This window comes from Zychaea mexicana, assembly GCF_025766255.1.
Source record: "Zychaea mexicana strain RSA 1403 chromosome Unknown BDB00scaffold_112, whole genome shotgun sequence".
NCBI classification, from domain to species: Eukaryota; Fungi; Mucoromycota; class Mucoromycetes; order Mucorales; family Lichtheimiaceae; genus Zychaea; species Zychaea mexicana.
In genome coordinates this window covers 106,313-125,557 of record NW_026516775.1, presented here as the reverse complement: position 1 = coordinate 125,557, position 19,245 = coordinate 106,313, and the positions used below count along the sequence as shown (strand labels likewise).

General features: G+C 42.9%; 4 protein-coding genes across 4 annotated transcripts; 2 read left to right on the top strand and 2 right to left on the bottom strand.

The window, feature by feature from the left end:
• Positions 1-298: 298 nt before the first annotated feature.
• BDB00DRAFT_791991 (uncharacterized protein) lies at positions 299-1,537 on the bottom strand (the record flags this gene model as incomplete). Its single annotated transcript, XM_053121080.1, has 4 exons — positions 299-384; positions 456-644; positions 889-924; positions 1,531-1,537. 4 exons carry the CDS (start codon positions 1,535-1,537, stop codon positions 299-301), a joined length of 318 nt encoding a protein of 105 aa, XP_052974560.1.
• A 3,903-nt stretch (positions 1,538-5,440) lies between these two features.
• Positions 5,441-6,383, bottom strand: BDB00DRAFT_849058 (uncharacterized protein). The gene is made up of 4 exons (XM_053125342.1): positions 6,343-6,383; positions 6,088-6,271; positions 5,529-5,971; positions 5,441-5,508 (listed from the first exon to the last, which is right to left on the bottom strand). The coding sequence occupies exons 1-3, from the start codon at positions 6,356-6,358 to the stop codon at positions 5,614-5,616; spliced, it is 558 nt and encodes a 185-aa protein (XP_052974559.1). The 5' UTR covers positions 6,359-6,383; the 3' UTR covers positions 5,441-5,508; positions 5,529-5,613.
• A 4,393-nt stretch (positions 6,384-10,776) lies between these two features.
• BDB00DRAFT_877606 (uncharacterized protein) lies at positions 10,777-13,054 on the top strand (the record flags this gene model as incomplete). The annotated part of the gene is made up of 8 exons (XM_053127634.1): positions 10,777-10,930; positions 11,013-11,459; positions 11,536-11,577; positions 11,650-11,817; positions 11,877-12,399; positions 12,476-12,498; positions 12,619-12,933; positions 12,996-13,054. The coding sequence occupies 8 exons, from the start codon at positions 10,777-10,779 to the stop codon at positions 13,052-13,054; spliced, it is 1,731 nt and encodes a 576-aa protein (XP_052974558.1).
• Positions 13,055-13,224: 170 nt separating this feature from the next.
• Positions 13,225-15,348, top strand: BDB00DRAFT_877605 (uncharacterized protein; the record flags this gene model as incomplete). The annotated part of the gene is made up of 8 exons (XM_053127633.1): positions 13,225-13,273; positions 13,372-13,457; positions 13,536-13,634; positions 13,716-14,031; positions 14,104-14,499; positions 14,569-14,841; positions 14,910-15,040; positions 15,118-15,348. 8 exons carry the CDS (start codon positions 13,225-13,227, stop codon positions 15,346-15,348), a joined length of 1,581 nt encoding a protein of 526 aa, XP_052974557.1.
• Positions 15,349-19,245: the final 3,897 nt, after the last annotated feature.

Genomic DNA, 19,245 nt, shown 5'->3' with positions numbered 1-19,245 from the left:
GTTTTCTTTTTTTGACCGTTGGGTTAGATTCGTTTTTTTCAGTAACAGTTTTTTTTCTTCTTTCTGATTTTTCTTTTCCTTTCGCATCTTGTTCGATACTCTCAAAGTAAGATGGTAGCCTCGACCTAATAACACCCTTCGGCCGTCCTTTGGTTTTGACAGTGGTCAGTAACTCTAAATCTTCGATGGGTACTGGTTTGTACTGATCTAAAGCCGTATGTATACATGATATCAAGTCTTGCTTTTGTTGACCCGTCTGTGCATCGATAAATAAGTTGTCAATTCGATCTTTAAGCTCTTAATAATCTAGCTCCAACGCATCTTCTTCAACATCGTTGATATCGGTTCCAAGTTCTTCGATGACAGGTTGTTCAGATACTTTTGCTATGTGATATGTGAGCTGTTAATTCCATACCAAAATATTGACTTTAGCTGCGACATTATAAGCTACATACTTGTACTTGATACCAATTTCCAGCTTTTGTCAAATATATTGGGATGCAAGATTTCTTGATCATTAAACTCGTAAAAATAGTGTCTGCACGGCAAACGATAATTGACAAAGACTTCACAGCTATTACATTGCGACGATCCCGGCGTCAAACGGCGAGCGGCAATCAATTCCGATATAACGACGTTGATCGCTATAGAGTTGCCACGGTAATTACTTAGTAGAGATATAACTCATAGTTAAAGAAAAACAAGAGATTTATAGATTATTAATAAATTATAATATTTTTTATTGTAATAAGTTCAAAAATTTTATATTTAAATAAATATAGTTGTTTCAATTTTGTAATCCTTAATGAAATTTGTAATCACCAAATATTTTTGTAATCTTTATGAATATAAAAATTTCATAAACTGGTGGAATGGTAATGAGCATACCCTCCTCTGAGCTAGACCAACTGGATCGACGCTTAGCTTGACAGAATAGAATTATATATAATTTTATTATTTATAACAAATATTATTAATATGATTCATTCTCCGTAGGTCCAGTCCACCCAGTCCACCTAGGTAGACCCCAGGTGGACTCCAAAATATTTTTAGATATTTGGCATCAAAAAAGGCCCAGGAACACGATTTATTATGATGAAAAGCTTTACCTAATTAGTACATTGCGAAGATATAAGCTATTTACTGTTGAGCAGAAGGTATACTCTACCGAGTCTACCTAGTCCACCTACAAAGTACTTATTCTGCCCCAAATTTAACTTTGAAAGTCAGTTGCGAGAGAGTGTAAAGACAGTTGAAAAAAACCATTAAAGTGTACTTGTCATCTTGTTTCATAAGAGAATTGTATATTTCAACTATATGAAAGGTAAGTAAAGAGAGAATGGGAGGGGCAAGATCTTACTACTACAAGAGGAGAAACAAAAATGGAGGTAAAAAAACAAACCACTTTTCATATAAGAAATAAACTTGGTTTGTTATTATTACTTCTTTACAACTTCCTTTTTCACCTCCATTTTTGTTTTTCTTATTGTAGTAGTAAGATCTTGCCCCTCCCGTTCTCTCTTTACTTACCTTTCATATAGTTGAAATATACAATTCTCTTATGAAACAAGATGACAAGTACACTTTAACGGTTTTTTTCAACTGTCTTTATACTCTCTCGCAACTGACTTTCAAAGTTAAATTTGGGGCAGAATAAGTATTTTGAGTCCACCTAGGTAGACCCTAGAATCATTTTCGGTGTGGCGAAAATGATGACAACGATGACAACGGAAATTTATTTCAAGTGGCGACTGATGACAACGGAATGACAACGGGATTCAGCCAATGTAATTGGTGGAAAATGGCGAGCATGACAGCAAAATAGCAGGGGAGCCAGCTCCACTTCTTTTATCATTATTATTTTATTTACTCTTCAGCACACTCGTTTACTGCCGCTTTTTATTCTATACATATTGAAGCAAGGGCGCTTGCAAAAAAATGTATCTAGCTTAAGGGATGTTTATATGCTGGAAGAGCTGTGGCATTGGGATGGCGAATGGTTTAATTCTTTTACTAGTAGCAACTGCTGAAACTAATAGCCATCAAACGAGGGCGGCAACGTAATCCAGCAGCAGCAGCAGCACTACAGCAACAAACTTTACAACAAACGGAAGCTACTGCATCTCACGACAACAGTCAAAGTTAATTACCATACGAACGATTTGACCCCATTGAAGCATGATCACAGCACAAAGACAGCAAAACTTGCGCCAGTCTATACAGTACAGGCCACTTTTTGTATACGCTATACGAGGCTGCGAATAACGAATGACAACGTCGAATATATGCGATTAGCTTTCTTCAAGGAGCATCAGCCCTGGCGGTACGTGTTTATTCTTTTTTTTTAACAAGCAAACTGGCAAAATCAAAAAAAAGCAGCAATTCTCGCACGGCCATATCGCATCATCGAGTACCCTAAATAACAAACCGCTTAGTGTGCCAGAATAAGGACGAGCAGACGAAGGCGACGATGGTGGTCTGATGTCTCTACCATGTCGTATCGACGAGCAACAGCCAGAAACGCTACACGTGCACTTTATAGTGGATCATATATATATACACGAAAGTCAGCTAAAAAGGAGCGATTCGTGCACGGCCATATCTCACCATCGAGTACTCCAAATAACGAACAGTTTAGTGTGCCAGAATAAGGACGAGCAGACAAAGGCGACGATGTTAGTGTGGTGTCTGTAGCATATCTTGCCGATGAGGAACAGCAGTGAAAAAGAGAGTGTAGATTATTATAGATCAAGAGCGGCCTGAAGCAAATGAGGATCGCTACAAGGATCCAGGCATGGCGATATCCCATTATCACATAGGTAAGGATGAGAAGGATACCATGGATATAATGACAGTAAAGCTATATTCTTCGATGGCTCTGTGGAAAGCAACGGCAAAATGCAGGTAAGGAAGCAATAGCATTTTTTGAGTGTATAGTATTAGCATGCTTTAATAAACTGGTATTTCATGAAATGAGATTCTGTTGTCGTGTGAAATACAAAACAGCTCCATGTGCTTTAAGCTTAAAAACGCATTAGTAAATGTGGCATCTGCGGTTCTGATGCATGTTCGTATATGAAAATCCAATCAGTAGAAGCTGATGAGTTGTATACCTACAGTCTATACAGCTTTCTGCTGTAATTTGTCTTTGGACTCAAAGACGCTATTTAATTGCAATGAAATAAAAAGGCCGGTCTGTGGATTTTCTGTGTAAGAGACACTGGTTTGCCCAGTTGAAAATGGAAACTGCAACTGAAAAGAGAGCATCAGCATCAATACGTCGTCGTTGAAGCTTGTTGTTGTAGAGCTGGATGTTTGTAAAAAAAAAGGAAACAGCAGCATTTTCGCTGTTATGCAGGCTTCTTCCTACGACAGACACAGATGCAAATTCTTTTATTCACGCGATCCAACAGATCTCAGTACATTGTCATGATTTCAAGCAGCTATGCTACTGATGAACATAGGACATCGTGGGGCATTAAGACACTCAGTAGGCTGAAAAGAAGGGCGTGTAAGCGCAACGGGTTTAGGGGCCTGGCAGCGAACGCCAGTGAGCGAGCAGGTTTAGTCGAACGCGCAAGTCCTGGTCCGGGTTTACTAAGGTTCTGGGTTTAGAGTTTCCAATTGATGAGCTTGGATGTATATGGGACTCTCTTCTTCTTCTCCACCACCTCTTATTTTGGATTGTTTTATTGTTGGCTATTTTATATACTTCTTGAGTGCTGATGTATGTGTACCTGTACTAGAGAGATAATTAACCTGTGTCGGACACATATTAGTAGATAACGTGAATGGCAGTGACCAATATTTTGCTGTAAAGAAGTGTTGATTACAAGCATAAACGGATGGGAAAGGCAGAAGGAACGTGAGGAAACGACAAGGCAAGGCGAAAAGGTGATGGCATCCATGGTCTTGAGCACCGTGTTTGGGTAAAGTCCCTTTCAAGGTGCAGCGCTCCTCAAAGAAATTTTTTTTTATATGAAAGGTAGCTTCTGCATCTCTTTCGCTCTTTCACTTCTTTGTATTATTTTATTACTTACTGCTCACCGCCATTTCAACACTCGAATTGCCATCTTGCACACGCTCCGTCAGAATCCAGCTTTGCCGCATCTGACGTTCCTTTTGAACACCACTCAAACTAGACTCGTCCTATCTTCTTCACGCAAGCAACATTCGTCTTGTACGCGTTCTCTAATCTCAACACTCGAATTTTACACATCTCGCACTTTTTCCTTTCAACACCAATAAAGCATCTCGAATGAAACTCATCTCTTGTCCTCAGTCCTTGTGTGTGTTTTTTTTGTTTTTGTTTAATGATTTCCTGTACAATGTATAGCCAAGATGGACAATGGCGGTGCTAGTTTATATACAGCAACATATAGAGCAGCAAAAATAACAGTAACAACCACGAAAACGACGACGGTCTCATGATCCACGGATTCGAATTGTACACGACAACCACCAATAGAACGCGCAACTTCTCCTGAACACGACGATTGTTGTTGCATGTCTCTGCGATGATTTTGGAAGGAGTAACAGCAGGAACGGAGATGGGTGTGCGATTGTATTATACTCTACTGGCAAAAATAATAGCAGCATTCACAAAACGATGATGATCTTACGACCCACTGGTTCAAATCGCACACAACAACCACCAATCGAACGCGCAGCTTCTTCTGAACACGACGATTGTTGGTGCATGTCTCTGCGATGATTTTGGAAGGAGTAGGGACAGGAACGGGGATGGATATGCGATTCTATTATACACCAGGCAACAAAAGAAATAAATTACACCCACCAAAAAGAACGACGTTTTTTGCGATCCTCTACTGTTATTCTCTGTCTCTTTACTACTATCGTCATCCTCGTCATCATCAAATCACCACCACATTATCATCATCATGGGCACCACACTGCCAAATAAACTTGTCATCTGTTGCATTATATCTACTTGAGCTGCATGTTCAGCAGGAGTGCTCGGAGAAATAGTGCTTCCAGTGCCATTGGCGTCTTTTATTGGGCAAAAACAGTGTGAAATCCACAAACTTTTTCAAGTGGCGACCGATGACAACGGAATGACAATGATGACAACGGGATTCGGCTAATAAAATGTGGTGCTGACAACGGAGTGTGCTTGGGGGAAAATGGGAGGCAACAGCTCTACCACTTGCCAAAACAACTTTTCGTAATTGCGGTAGATGATGAACACAACATTTCGACAAGACCTGCTCAATACCAACTAAATCAGCACACAACAGTTATGCGTACAATAAAGGCTCTTCAGCAGGATGTATTGCTCAATAACGACAGGCTTTATAAATCACGACAGGATATTGCTTATATCAGGTTCGTTGGGTGTGATAAGCGTTTATTCTATTGGTAAAAGAAAATCTAAAAAGTGATAAAGAGACAGAGACAGAGACAGAGACAGAGAGAAAGAGTATATATAAGATATGTGTGTGTGTTGTAATAAAAGAAAATAGAGAGACAGAGAAATGTGTGTGTGTGTGTGTGTGTGTGTGTGTGTGTGTTGTAGACAGATTTGTATGTAGGGGGCAAGAGAAGAGGGAAAAGAGGTAGGAGAGCTGACAGAAAACTAACGGAAAGAAAGGCTTAGTGCTGGTCCGCGTGTCGCTCTTCCTCCACAATAAGCTCTTCGAAAATCTGTAAAAACAGTTTCATGGCGTTGCCAATATTGTCGAGGTCCTTGTTGGATAACCAGCTTGCAAACTCCTGGTCCGTTGTTGGGAAGGTGGCACGGCTGTCTATGTCCGGACAGTTCTCGGCGAGGAAGCGGGCATGGTCGGCGTCTTGGTTGCGTGTGTTGAAGACTGCCCAACAAGCAGGAAGCACCGTGTTTGCGATTGCTGGGTTACAACCTCTACTTCTGCATTGATAAAGGCTGTTGTGGAATGGAATACCACATGTGAAGCACATGCCGGGTCTATGACACCAGAAAAAGAAAAAAAAAGTAAAGTAAGTATGCAACTATAATACATCCGTAAAAAGAACGGTACTGCAGAGACATACGTGTATTTGATACAGCGATGGTAACCATCAAAACGTTTATATTCCTTGAAGCAATAGCCGTCGTGGCCGAACGAATCCCTTGGTAGGTAACCGCAACTTTGCCTATACACCAGCACGCAATGAATACAGACTTGGCTTCTGTAGATGTCCTCGGCCTTTTCAAGTACTCTGTCGTTGTAGTCACGGTGGGTGTTGTGGATGGTGTTGCTTTGTTGCTGGCCTGCAACAGATTCGATGGAAGGTGTGTTCTAATAATGAAAGAGAAAGGAATGAGCCAAACGTGTTCAAGACTAACAAAGTTGTTGTAAAGAGAGAAAGGCGAATGCATACCGTTGTGCGTGGTGCTGGAGGCTCGACTGTACTGTCCTCTGTGGTTTCCACCTCGAGTTCCATGGATATCCTTGGTACTTGACGACGGTCTTGGCGGGGGGGACGGACTGGACCAGCCAGTAAAACCGAACAGTAGCCACAGTCTTCATAAGTGTTGTCGGCGAGGCAGTTGACAGATGCGGTACCATCAAGGTACTGTTGTAATTGGAAACAGATGCAGCTATTAGCCTGTGAAATTTGATATTAGTTATGATGGTTCTTAAAAGGGGAAGTGATCGTATGTATATATTAATAAGTTGAAAACTTGTGTAGTACCTTGACAAATGTAACCAGCTCCTCTGCATCCTTGATCTTCAGTTGGTCTTCTTGCTCGTCCTTCATCCTGGTGATCCTGTTCTCTTCGCGATCCAGCACGAAGTACAACTGGCACGTTGAAGGTAGCCCGTCGCGACCAGCACGACCAGTTTGCTGGGCATAGTCCAACAAACTGTAGGGCAACCCCCAGTGAAACACCACGCGCACGTCAGGGGCATCGATGCCCAACCCGAAACCAGAGGTAGCCACTATGATACCACTGGTTTGGTGCATCCATCTGTCCTGCTGTTCTTGCTTTTCTTCGTCGTCAAGGTTGCTGTAGTACTTGCAGGCGTTGAGCTCTGTGTACTGGTCGGTTTGGACCAGGAACTCGTGTAAGTCATTGACCTTGGTAGTGGACGTGCAGAAAACAATACCGCGGACATTGCTGTGATGATGGAGCAATTCGTTGGCTAACATCGTCATGATTGCGTCGTTTGATATGGTGTTTTCCTGCAGGTGCAAGGAATATGCGAGGTTGGGGCGGGAGGTGGATGGTGTACGAATCGTTGCAAAGTTAGACCCGTAGAAAATACGGGCCTCGTCTTCCATAGAAGGCGGCAACGTTGCAGTAAGTAGTAGGAGTAGGACGGGGATGGACCGAAGGACTCGAAGCTTTAGCATGGCCACACGGAAGGACAACCAGGTGAGGCCCAAGTGGCACTCATCAACCACGAAACGAGAGATCCGGCTTTGCTGCTCAAAGCAGAAGGTGACAAAGTTTGCGGTGGCTACATGCTCGACCGCGACAAGCAGGATCTGCGCATTTGTGTTCGTTGCGCGACCAGCTAATAATAGCATAGGAAAAAGATAAGTATATGATTGCAGAATTTGTGCTGAAATAAGATGTTGGTTCAAAAGACTTACATTGCCACAAGGCTGTGGATATGTTGGCATGGGTTAAACGTCGAACATGATTGCCAGTCAAGGCCACCAAAGGAACAACAACGATGGTGAGCATGCCGGGTTCAAGGAGTGGTGGTACCGAGAACAGCACGCTTTTGCCCATGCCTGTGGGTAGCACAACGAGCAGATCGAGCTGGCGCTCTATGATCAGAGGCAAAGCTAAAGCCTGCTCGCGAGACCGGAACGTGGCATTATCGTCGTTAAGGAATTGGCGCAAGCCGTTGATGTGTTCAAGGAGGACGGCTGTAGAGAGAAAAGGTAAGATGAGTGAAAGAAGGAGACGGAGGTAGACGAAATATAAAACAATCATGGCAAAAACTCATGCTTGTATACGATAATTGGTGAGATATCGCGGGTGGTCTTTTCGTGGATGGCAACAACGAACCGTTCTGCGGCCTGCGCAAGAAGGCTGTTAACCTGACTAGGTAATTGAGAGAGAGGAGGAGCAAGGGCGAGAGGCTGCTGTTGTTGAGGTTGTTGTTGAGGCTGTTGCTGAGGCTGTTGCTGAGGTTGTTGTTGTTGAGATTGTTGTTGAGGAGGCGTGGATGGCGTGACATGGTCGGCAATACCTACATAATCAGGGAATGCGTAATTAATTCACTTGTCTCTTTTGTCTATATGATCCACAAGAATTATACATACCCAACAAGCTCTGCCATTCACGGGAGCAGAGGTCGAACTCGTGTATTGCTTCAGATGATAAATACTGGAAATCGCTGGGAGTACGGGTGTAAAACATGCCGGCCGTAGAACCGCTGTGTGCAGCCTACAGATCAAAGAATTCAGTGTTCAATGAAGGGGCACCACGGACGACGGCTCGAGCAGTGGCGTGCTGCCGTTGCTCACCAGTCGTTGAGGGCAGATCCACGTTTTCATCGTTGTCCAGGTCTAAATCCGGGTCACCACGGATCTCCTGTGGGCTTTCCAAGAAAGCTCTGCTTCTTTGCAAGTGATGGCGCATAAAGAACGTGGCTAGTTGGCGGTATCCTTGGAGGCCAAGTCCAGCTCCAGCAAAGTCCTTCAAAAAACTGTTGATGCATGTTTAAAAAAGGCAAGTATATCAATTAATTATGTGCACTGTTGTTGGGTATTTCTTAGCTGACATGTATATACGTACCGATATAGCTTCTTACTGAGCTCACTACCTGTAACGACGTTGCCGTTGGCCACGAACAAAAAGTTCTGGTAGTTTTCTATGCCGACCTGGACATCCTCACCAGCGCGGGTCTGCTTGAAGGCGAACCTGCAAACGATTCAATTTCAACAATTTGGGCAAATCAGCAAACCAGCATCGCAAATTCAATACATTGTGAAGCGCGCTTTGGCAAAAAAAACAAGAATACAATACATACCGTTCGAAAGGGCGGACGAGGACAAGGTACATGAGCAAAATATCACTCAATTCCTTGGTGAGGAATCGAGCAATATATCGGTCACCAGTAGCACGCGAACGACGCTTGTAGTAGTATTGCACGAGCATCACTTTTTCACGGTACCAGTAGACACCACGTCTTGCACCACGGGCAGATGAGCGGATCGTTGTGGCAGCAAGCTCCTCGCCACGAGCAGGCTGGCCGCTGGTAAGGTGGACAAGCACCATGATGATCATTACGAGCTCTTGTGCTTGTTGAAGCCAGGCGAAAAGGCTGTCGAACTTCCACACGAGATCGCCACTAGCAGTGACACCAGTAACGAACTCGCTGGTGTGCTCAATCGCCAGGTGGTTCATTAAGGCCGTCAGGTATGTGGGATCGGCAGTGGCGTTGCCAGCACGCGAAAAGAAGTCGACGGAGGGATCCTCGCTTCGTGTTTCGTCAAGGATAGAGGAGGTGGAAAAGGGGACTTGCAAACGGTAACCACGCAACACGCGATCCTCCAAGTGGGTACAACAATGACGAAGGAGGCTTTGGACACCAACCTGGATATTGCAAAGGTCGACCCTGGTGGTGCGGTGTTGGATCGACATGAGGTTATCGTCCAGGATCAGAATGGAGGGCTCAGGTGGGTGATCGCCGCTCGCCAAGGTCGCCGTCCGCATGGTCTCTTGGAACATATTCATGGCCGTTGGGACACCATCGCGAAGCCAGTAGAGGATTCGTTCTGCTTCCTCACTAACAAGGAAAAAAAACAAGAGGTATGATAAGCACAAATTATGCAAGTTAACGCGAATTCAATAGGCACGAAAAAGAACCAGAAAAAAAAAAGCAAGTGTTGGTATATATTTACCGGTCAATCGTTCGCTGGGCATCCTAGAAGGCTGGATCGGTCAGTTGCTCGACATTAGCATAGGTACCGGCTTCTTCGTTATAATCAAAGTGGGTGTTGCTGTAGTAGTTGGACATTGTGAAAGCGGTTATTGGAAAGAAGTTAAAGTAGGTGTGTGAGTGGGTGTGTATATGGGGCTCTTTTGTTGTTGCAAATGCGGCGTCTTTATATAGTTTTTCATCTCTCGTTGGCACATGCACTTTGAGCAAGCATCTTTTGTATATGATAGCAGTAGACGATATGCCGGGCTTTGAAGATATAAACCAATAAAAGAATAAAGGGAGACAATGTTCTTTACTGCCAAGTATTAGCCTCGATATGTGGCAAGGTACCTGTCTGCGTTGTTGAATGAGAAAACTAAAAATAAATCAAAGGGGTGTTGTGTGCCAAGACGAGCCGCAAAGTGGCATGGCAGAATTACGTGAGTTGTAAGCAGAAGAAGCTTTGTGGCGCACATGTGAAAGTGGGGGTGGCTGTTATCTGTCATGTTCTTAAAATAGAACGTGATCGACAATACAATTCCGACAGAGAAGTTGCCAAGACGAGCCACAAAGCCATGTGGCAGAATTACGTAAGTTGTGAGTGACAAGAAGAGCTTTTGTGGCGCACATGTGAAAGTAGGGGTGGCTGTTATCTGTCATGTTCTTAAAATAGATCGTGCTCGACAATGCAATTCCAACCACAAAGTAGTGTGGTGTAAATTAAACAGGTACAATGTAACTTCCTATCGCGCACTTATGGCCGTATAGTACAATGTAGCGCAACTTGGCAATAAAGCACAGAGATAAAAATAATTATGTGGATGTGGCAGAGAAAGGATTATGTGATCAATATAAAAACACTACTATACTGCGGTATTATTTTTTTTCATCCAACAACAGCCACTATATCATGAACCCTCCCGAACAACCTACAAACAACAGCGGTCAGCCTAGTAGCTCTGGTGCGGTATGCCGTACATGTGGACAGCATGTGGAAACAAGCATGGATACCCATAGAAAACAATTTCACCAAAAGCAAGTTACGGTAACATTGCGCAATTATGGTATGTCATTATATTGGGGTTGGGGTTGTATTGTGCTTACTCGTTAAAAATATGAAAACGTTACTCATATGTGTTTGTGCAGCAACGCTTACTATTGTAGTAGACAGGGTCGGCGACGGCGCGCCAGGCTTTGTAACATGCCCGCAATGCCAACATGTTGAAGGCGTCTTGAACTTCCATCGCCATTTCGTTGACACTTGCAATGCCCTTCTTGATCCTGCAACAGTTAGCCAGTCGCGATTATACAGAGCTCCACGTCGACCACAGCCGCAAGAAAGCCGGTCCATGTCACCTACATTGCCTGCTCAACAACCTCGTTCTGCCCACCGCCGCGCACATCCACAATATCTAGCTTTACAAGCAGTAGCAGCGCCAGCAGTGGTCCAGCAGCAGGTTCAGCAACAGCAGCCCGAGCTACAGCTGGGATCGATGGACGTTGATGAACAACAAGAACGGCAACAGCAATCGCCAGAGCAACAACCGGTACTAATGGATGTTGACAACGATGAAGAAGCGCCAATGGCTCATGGTAAATAAAAATGATGTTGCTGTTGCTGTGGCGTATGTAAAAAGGCTCATACTGATATATGCTACCACGTTTATAGAGCGTGCTGCTTTGATTGGCAGATTGGGTCTTATTATTGACCGTACGAGTGGCCTGCTTTTCTGTTCCAACCGGAACCACGATAACTGATATGTGTTTATTCCAACGACTGAAGCATATAGCCATATCCAGTCAGCCCATCGTATGCTCGCTCCCAGTACTAATCAATACTCGCAAGAAGAATTCACCAATCTACTGTATGCCCAAGGTGCCAAAGGAGTTGATGTGACAAACAAATACCGGTATGCACAGCATCTTACCACCGAACTGCTTCCTTGCGTTGGTGTACTTGGGATCCTGAGCCTGGATTCGCATGCAACCATTGTGGCTACTACTGTAAAGCGGCAGCAACACGTCGTCATCACCATTGTCCTGTCTCATCCACTGGATCCTATGATGAACGTTTCAGCCGCTGTCTGGTGCAAAAACTCGGTGCACGTCAAGATATGCCATATTTTGGCGTCTTATCCAACAACATCAACATCGAGAGTAACAACCGCCTACTTTCTACTGCCCCAGATGTTCTTCGTGCCGCATTGCAGCGTTGTGCTAGTGAGAACATGAACGTCTTGCAGCATTATGGCGTTCAGCACCTAAATCGCGAGCCCAACACGGCCGAGCGCCGTGCAGTTGGCCGCTTCCACGAGATTATGCGCTGGGAAATGATTGTACGGAAAACTTTGAACGCAACACCAGATACCACCGAGTCCCGCGCAGAGCTTGCTAGATGGGCTTCTTTATCTGACGTAAACGACGAAACTGGCCGTTCGATCCATGCTACGGTGACAAGATACTTGAAGGTTATTGATCGAACTACTCGCGGCACCTCTTATTACCTCGAGCGCCGAATGGTGATGGGCTTAAGGTATGCTTACTTTTTCAAGAGAAAGTTGATATATGTATGAAGTATTACTTTAGTTACTGACAGTTGTGTACACTAGCTATGACGATGTGCCCAACCGAGGTATTACACAACTGATGCCAGCAACACAGGACCAGTATGAGCGTCATTAAGCTTCCTTTATAATGATGCTTGTGCGTGCGTGCCAACGTGGTAACGATCAGCCGTTTTCTGGTCGTGCAGTGGGTATTATGAGCCACAACCAGTACCTGTGCGTCTGCTATCTTATGGATGTTCTGGCTCGGGCAGATTTTCCTACTGAGGATTCTACCATACCTGAGGAGGCATTGCATCGCCTTCAGGACTTGAACGAAACCCTATTAATGAGTAGGGAGTGTGGGACCTTTCGTATTTGGCCTGCCCGGTTGTTTATGGTGTTATCCAACATCACTCAAGCAGGAGCCTGGAAAGAACTCCCAAAAACTACATCGGATATTGCCAAGCTACAGTACTTTGTCCGTTTGACTGGACTAGTCAAGTTACTTGGGGCAGAAGACAGTATGTATAAGAAAAGAGAAATACGAAAAAACAAAACGTGTGTCCTCATATATTGTTTTTAGTTAACGTCCTGACAGCTAGCCCAGCAGCAACAACAGCAACACAAGAAGAACCGCAATAATTTTATATAATAAAAATGTGTGTAGTTGTTGAACCCGCGAAAAAAAATTCTTTTTCCTTCTTTCTTGTGGAGAGCACCAAATAAGCAGTATGGGGAAGAAAAGGGTGTTTTATTAATATGTGCGTAGTGCACATTAGTTCGAGAACCGAAGTCTCTTTTATTTGTTTACCATGAACGACTCACTTGCTACCGTTTTGGATTTATCGTTGAACATCCGTGGTAAAAAAAAAGAACCAAAAAAAAAGAAGAAAGAGATGAATGATGGAGGGATGTGCAATCGTCAATCTGTACTGAGTATGCTTTTTTTTTCAAATTAGACAAGGATGCTGTGATGAAAGAAGTAAAAGAAGTTTTTGCCAAGCACGGCTTTACTGTTGAATTCAACAAGAACACTGTTGACGCTGTAAGTCCTAATGGGAAGAAAAGGATGGGAGAAAAAAAGTTAATTAGGCTGATGGAGTTTGTTTCGGTTAATTTGAAGCCATTGCCATCGCCATCTGGCGTTGGTGCTAATACTGCTACTACTACTCCTACTACTACCACTACGACGACGATTGCCCGGCGACCACAAAGAAGCACGGTAAAAAAAAGGGAAAGGGAAAAAAGGGAAGCGTGTGTGAATACAAGGAGAGAAGAACGGGTGCTAATACAGTAGTTTTAGCCTATATCTCCACCTGACTATCTTGCATCGATTCAACAACGAAAGAACGACGCTTTTTTGCGATCTATTGCGAGGGAGACGCGTGCCGAGTTTGAACGGGATCGGCGAGCTGGAGAAGAGGAGGACCGCCGGTTGCGAAGACAGCAGGCAGCAGCAGCAGCAGTAGCAGCATCTTCTTCATCATCATTAAGAACAACAACAGCAACAACCAGTAACAGCAGCAACAACAACGCGACGACAATGATCCCCAGCAGCAGCAACAATGACAACAGCAACAACAGCAACAATCCAAGTGTGAGCGTGCAAGAACGAGAAGGTATGCTTTTAGTTTTTTGTAATGTTTCAGTTGTAGGGATTGAACGCTTTGCTAATTGTTTTTCACTTGAAGATTCTGCTCGTATGGTTTATGATCTGGACGACGAAGACATTGACTTGAACGATTTTGAGGAGACCCCTACTACTACTGCCGCCACCAATACATCATCATCATCAAACAGCAACAACGCCGCCACTGCCACCTACCACCATCGCCATCATCCTGTCTCTGCCCAAACAACAATAGCAAGCAACAGCAGCAGTAATAATAATAAAAACAACAACCTTATCACCATCTCTGGCCACTTGCGGTCGAAAAGACAACGCACACAGCAGACTGCACACTCACAGCCCGAATACGACGACATAAACACGCAGTACAGCCAAGAAGACGTCAGTAGCCAAGTTGTTTTGTCTGATGGCGGATCAATGAAGAATACATGGCGCAATGGCGGAAAGCTTGTCAGTGGTGAGTTAAAAAAAAAGGATGTGATTGCACACAACGTATTATTGACTGCTGCCTTTTCCGCTTAAACAGAAATCGACTTTATTTGTTCAACGCATCCAGAGCATAGGCTCAAGGTCATCGACAACGTGCACAACTGTTTACAGTTCTTGGAAAGCAACAATCAATCACTCAACTTTGACGACAGCGCCTCACTTATCAACGCACGACACCTTGAACAACAACAACAAGCCGCCATTCTGAGCAGAGCAACAAGAAGCAAAGCCAAATTGAACCTACTCGACAGCGCCAGCATTGCCGTTGCCATGATGCAGATCATTCAAAACATCAACATTGTCTATTGTCGTTATATCTATCATAAAGTCAAAAAAGGAAAAAACGAGTTTTTGATCAAGGCGTGTTTCCATATAAAGACGAAAAAACAGCACAAAGTATGATGGCCAAGATGAAGCAAGGAGTGCGGCGATATATGCACCTGATTCGAGTTTGTGGACCTGATATTGCATTGCTGCCGTTGACATTTAACCCATGGAATCTGGAGGAGGTATTTATCTTTTTATGTGGGTGTGTACATGGATCTTTGAGTGTGCTCAAGATACTGATCCACTAGAATTTCTACAGATGAGCGAAGAAACGTTTCTACATGCATTGAATAATTCGAATATTGAAGTTGTAAAGCGAAAGTTGAGGGATTTCCGTACTATCGATCGATTGGTGCCGACTGTTGTAAATAGAATTGTGCAAATGGCGAACAATGACCAACATGTTTTTCAAGGAAACAACACTCAGTGCCAGCAGCAACAACAACTACAAAGCAGCACGCCCGTTGAAAGAATGGACTTGGAGGATTAAGGGTTTTCTTATTTAAAAGATTGTGCGTTTTTTTTATTATATCAATTTTCTTTTATGTGTCTCTCTCTCCCTCTACTGTTATTCTGTGTCTCTTTACTACTATACCCATCCCCGTCATCATCATATCATCACCTCCACCATAATCATGTCATATAGAATTGCCACGGCGATTACTTAGTAGGTGGAGTAGACCCAGTAGACCCAGGTCTACCCCAGGTCTACTCAAAATTTTTATTTGATATTCGGGTAATGACAAGGTCCAGGAACACGATTTATTATGATGCAAATGCTTACTTACTTAATATGGTGTGGAGATATAAGCCATTTACTATTGAGCATAAGGTATCCTCTACTAAGTAGACCCAGTAGACCTAGGTCTACCCCAGGTCTACTCAAAATTTTTATTTGATATTTAGGTAGAGACAAGGTCCAGGAACACAATTTATTATGATGCAAATGTTTACTTACTTAATACATTGTGGAGATATAAGCCATCTACTATTGAGTATAAGGTATCCTCTACTAAGTAAACCTAGTGAACCTAGGTATACCCTAGGTATACCCCAATTTTTTGTAAAAGTATAAATCCATTTGATAAGTTTTCAATAATATAGCAAAAAAATAAAAAACTATAAATAATATCATTTTAAATAAATTATAAATAATTATATTGTTTCTTTATTAAATAAAAAACAAATTCTCAAACCTTATAAAATTCTCAACCACTAGAATTAATCTCAAACATTATGTTTAAGAAAAAACAGGCTAGGAAGAATGACGACGCCCAGTTCAATAAAAAATCAACAAAGTTAGATTTTTATTAGAACGCTTGACAGTATAATAAAACATTATAATATTGTTATTTATAACAAATATTATAGATATTGTTTATACTCCTTACCGGTCAGCAACTTCGAGATCTTTGCGTGGGTCCTACGTTCAAGCCTTGTTTATTCAGGGTAATGGAGTCGTTGCGTGGACCGGCCAGGTCCAATTTTTTTTCAAGCACAATCTCCTCATTGATGGCAGACAGAAGACGCACTCATTTGCCTTCATCCGTTGGTATCGCGCAGCAGCAAGGCAGCAACGCTTTGAAGATGAGGGTCTGGAAGAGTGGTTTAGCAGTTTTATGGCAGAAGGAACTGACTCCATCTTGCCTATCCACCAGATTCACTCGCAGGTGGCCATTGTTAAGTTTGGTTCACAAAGAAACACCAATAGTGCTAGGAGCATAGTGATACTGCTAGCTAGAAAAGTGTTTTTGTAGAAAAAATAAAGATTGCGAAAAAAAAAAAGAATTTTATTTCGCCCAGTCGGGCAAAGTGTTGAGCACGTCTTGCTCGATCTGGACGTCACTGTCCGGGATCACGAGTCTAGTGTACTCCCCATTGGGCCTTCTTGTCCCGGTTGCAGCAGCGGCCTTGGACTTCGCGTCCAAATCATCCAAAAATTCATTGGCCTATGCAAAGTATCGCTATAATATTAGCAACTTTTCCGATACTTAACAACACTGGATTTTCGTGAGTGTTTTAAATAATGAATTACCATGCTCGATCTCAAGGCAGGCACCAAACGTCGCACCACTCGTCCTCGTCCTCCCTCCTCATCGTCACTCATCTCTGGCGACATACATTCTCTCCGAAGGAGACGCTCGCATCCAGGGAAGCGCGATTCCAGATCCTCTGCATGGCGCTGGCGTGTGGTAATGCGAGTCTTCAATTTCTATATGTGATTGAGCGTTAATATTTACGTTAGAAAGCACTTGAACATACACTCGCCCTTTGCGCACTAACTTTGTAGACTCGCGAATAGCGCCTGATATCCACACTACATCGAGCAGCTGTCTCCTTAGTGGTGCGCGACTTGGTGCGTAGAGTATTGAAGTACGCTCTCACTCTTTTGCGAACATCCATGTCACTAAGCAACCCACTCGTTCTTGGGTTCGTCGCAACGAAGCCCAATATAGCTGTTGTAACTATCTTGTTATCCCGATGTCTGAAGCTGTTCTCGAAATTCCAGCAATCACATTCGGGAAAACTGGCGACGCATGAATAGATAGCCGCCTACCATAGAAATATAACATAGTTAATAGACAATAATAAGAAGCTTTATTTTCTTTTATTACAGTCACTCTTGCACTGGCATCTCCCTGTGTCACGGAAGAAGACACCGGCTGCTGCTGGCCGTTAGCAACGATTGGTGTAGCAGTTGTATGTTGCTGTTGTTGTATAGCGTCAATGACGCTCGTTAAACCCGTAATCTGATTTTTGACGGTTGTCATCTCGGCTTGGAGCTTCCTGTTGGAATCAAGAACAGAAGCGAGAGACAAGCGATCTTGCGATTCTGCTACGCGCAACTGATGCTGGGCACGACGGTCGTTGATGATATTGCTGGTATTGTTGTTGTTTGAAGAAGACATCTATAACATTAATAGTAAGCAACATTTTATGGACTATAAAGACACTAATGAATGAGCAGTATTTACGTTGTGCAAAAAAAAAGATAAGAAGAGTATGTGCGGTGAAATAGCAAGAAAGAAAAAAAACACGTCTTTTACAGCATTTATTTATCTGTATCTGTAGGCTGATCTATGTAGCTCCCCTCCTTAATACTGTGCATTTGGCTAGCATAAATGGGGAGTATATAAAGTAGCATTGACTTGAAGTTCATAATTATCCTCTTTCTTTCCATTTTCTTTTCTTTTTCTCTTCTCAAACACTCCCGCCGGCAATACAGTGTAAGGTATTTTATCTTGTATCTCCTCTCCTACTATCGAATGACTTCCCAACTCGCTTTTAAACAAAAATTCACTTTTTATCTAGAGGCACCACTTACGACTCAAGGGTTGTTGTAGCAAGCGTTGGTAAGTATGTTATACCTTTTTCTCATGTTGCCAAGTGACATTGCAAACTGCAGCGATCTCACATTATTCGTATACCCTAGCTCTGTAGATCTCATCTCATCTGGAAGTCATCATTGTAAGTACATTCGGGGGTGCTTTTGTTTTGTTAATCGATTTGAACAAGCACTGCTTTGTAAACAATTGACTGACTTTCTATCCCATACTCTACTTTAGTAGATGATGCTTTGAGGTCTTTACCTGCTCTTCTCTACTACGCCTTGCCTTTCTCAAAGCATTTTCATTTTGCTTCCGTTCTCTTAGTTGACCATTAGAGTAGATATAGTCATTCCGTAGTTTATAATACTGTGATTGCTGCACACTATATCGCGCTATTGTTTTTGAATAAAATCCATCGTTTTTAATACCGCATATATGCTTTCTACTATTTCATCGCCATCATTCATGCTGTAGATAATCGTCGTAATCTTTGTAGTACTGGACCCCATCGTATTTTACGTTGCCACTGATATTGCAGTTAAATATAGAATATTTAAAAATAGTTATATCGATGTTGCTCCTATACGATCGTAAATGAGCGGCAAACAGACAAAATCAAAATTGATCCACATAGACTGCAGGTGCAGCAGACATGCATCCTATTGTGTCTATACCCCCCAAATCCTACTAGAAACTAGTTCGAGGAATCCATAACTTCAAACTTATGGATTTTCACGAAAGAAAAGTTGCAAGTAAGGTATCCATAAGTTTGAAAGTAATGGATTTTCTTATGGATTATAGTATATCCACAAGAAAATCCATTACTTTAAACTTATGGATACCTCCTTACGAGCGCAGTGGTAATTAAGACAGGGAATAAGCATAGTGTCAACCTATGTGCGAAGCACAAACCGAGTGAAGCGAAGAAAGCATGAGGAGAGTGATTAGGATAGGAATAAAGCACAAGTTCCTTATTCTGCCCCGACTTTAACTTTGCCCCCCCCCAGTTTTCAATTTTTGTGAAAGTCAGATAGGTGAAGGGTAGCAGGCACAGAATA

Bases quoted from the DNA above. Each gene is read 5' to 3' on its own strand.
- BDB00DRAFT_849058 (XM_053125342.1), bottom strand. The intron at 5,972-6,087 runs CTATTGCTTCAA...TACTTACTTTAC, and splicing joins GATTCGTTCGGCCACGACGG to TTTTTTTTTCTTTTTCTGGT.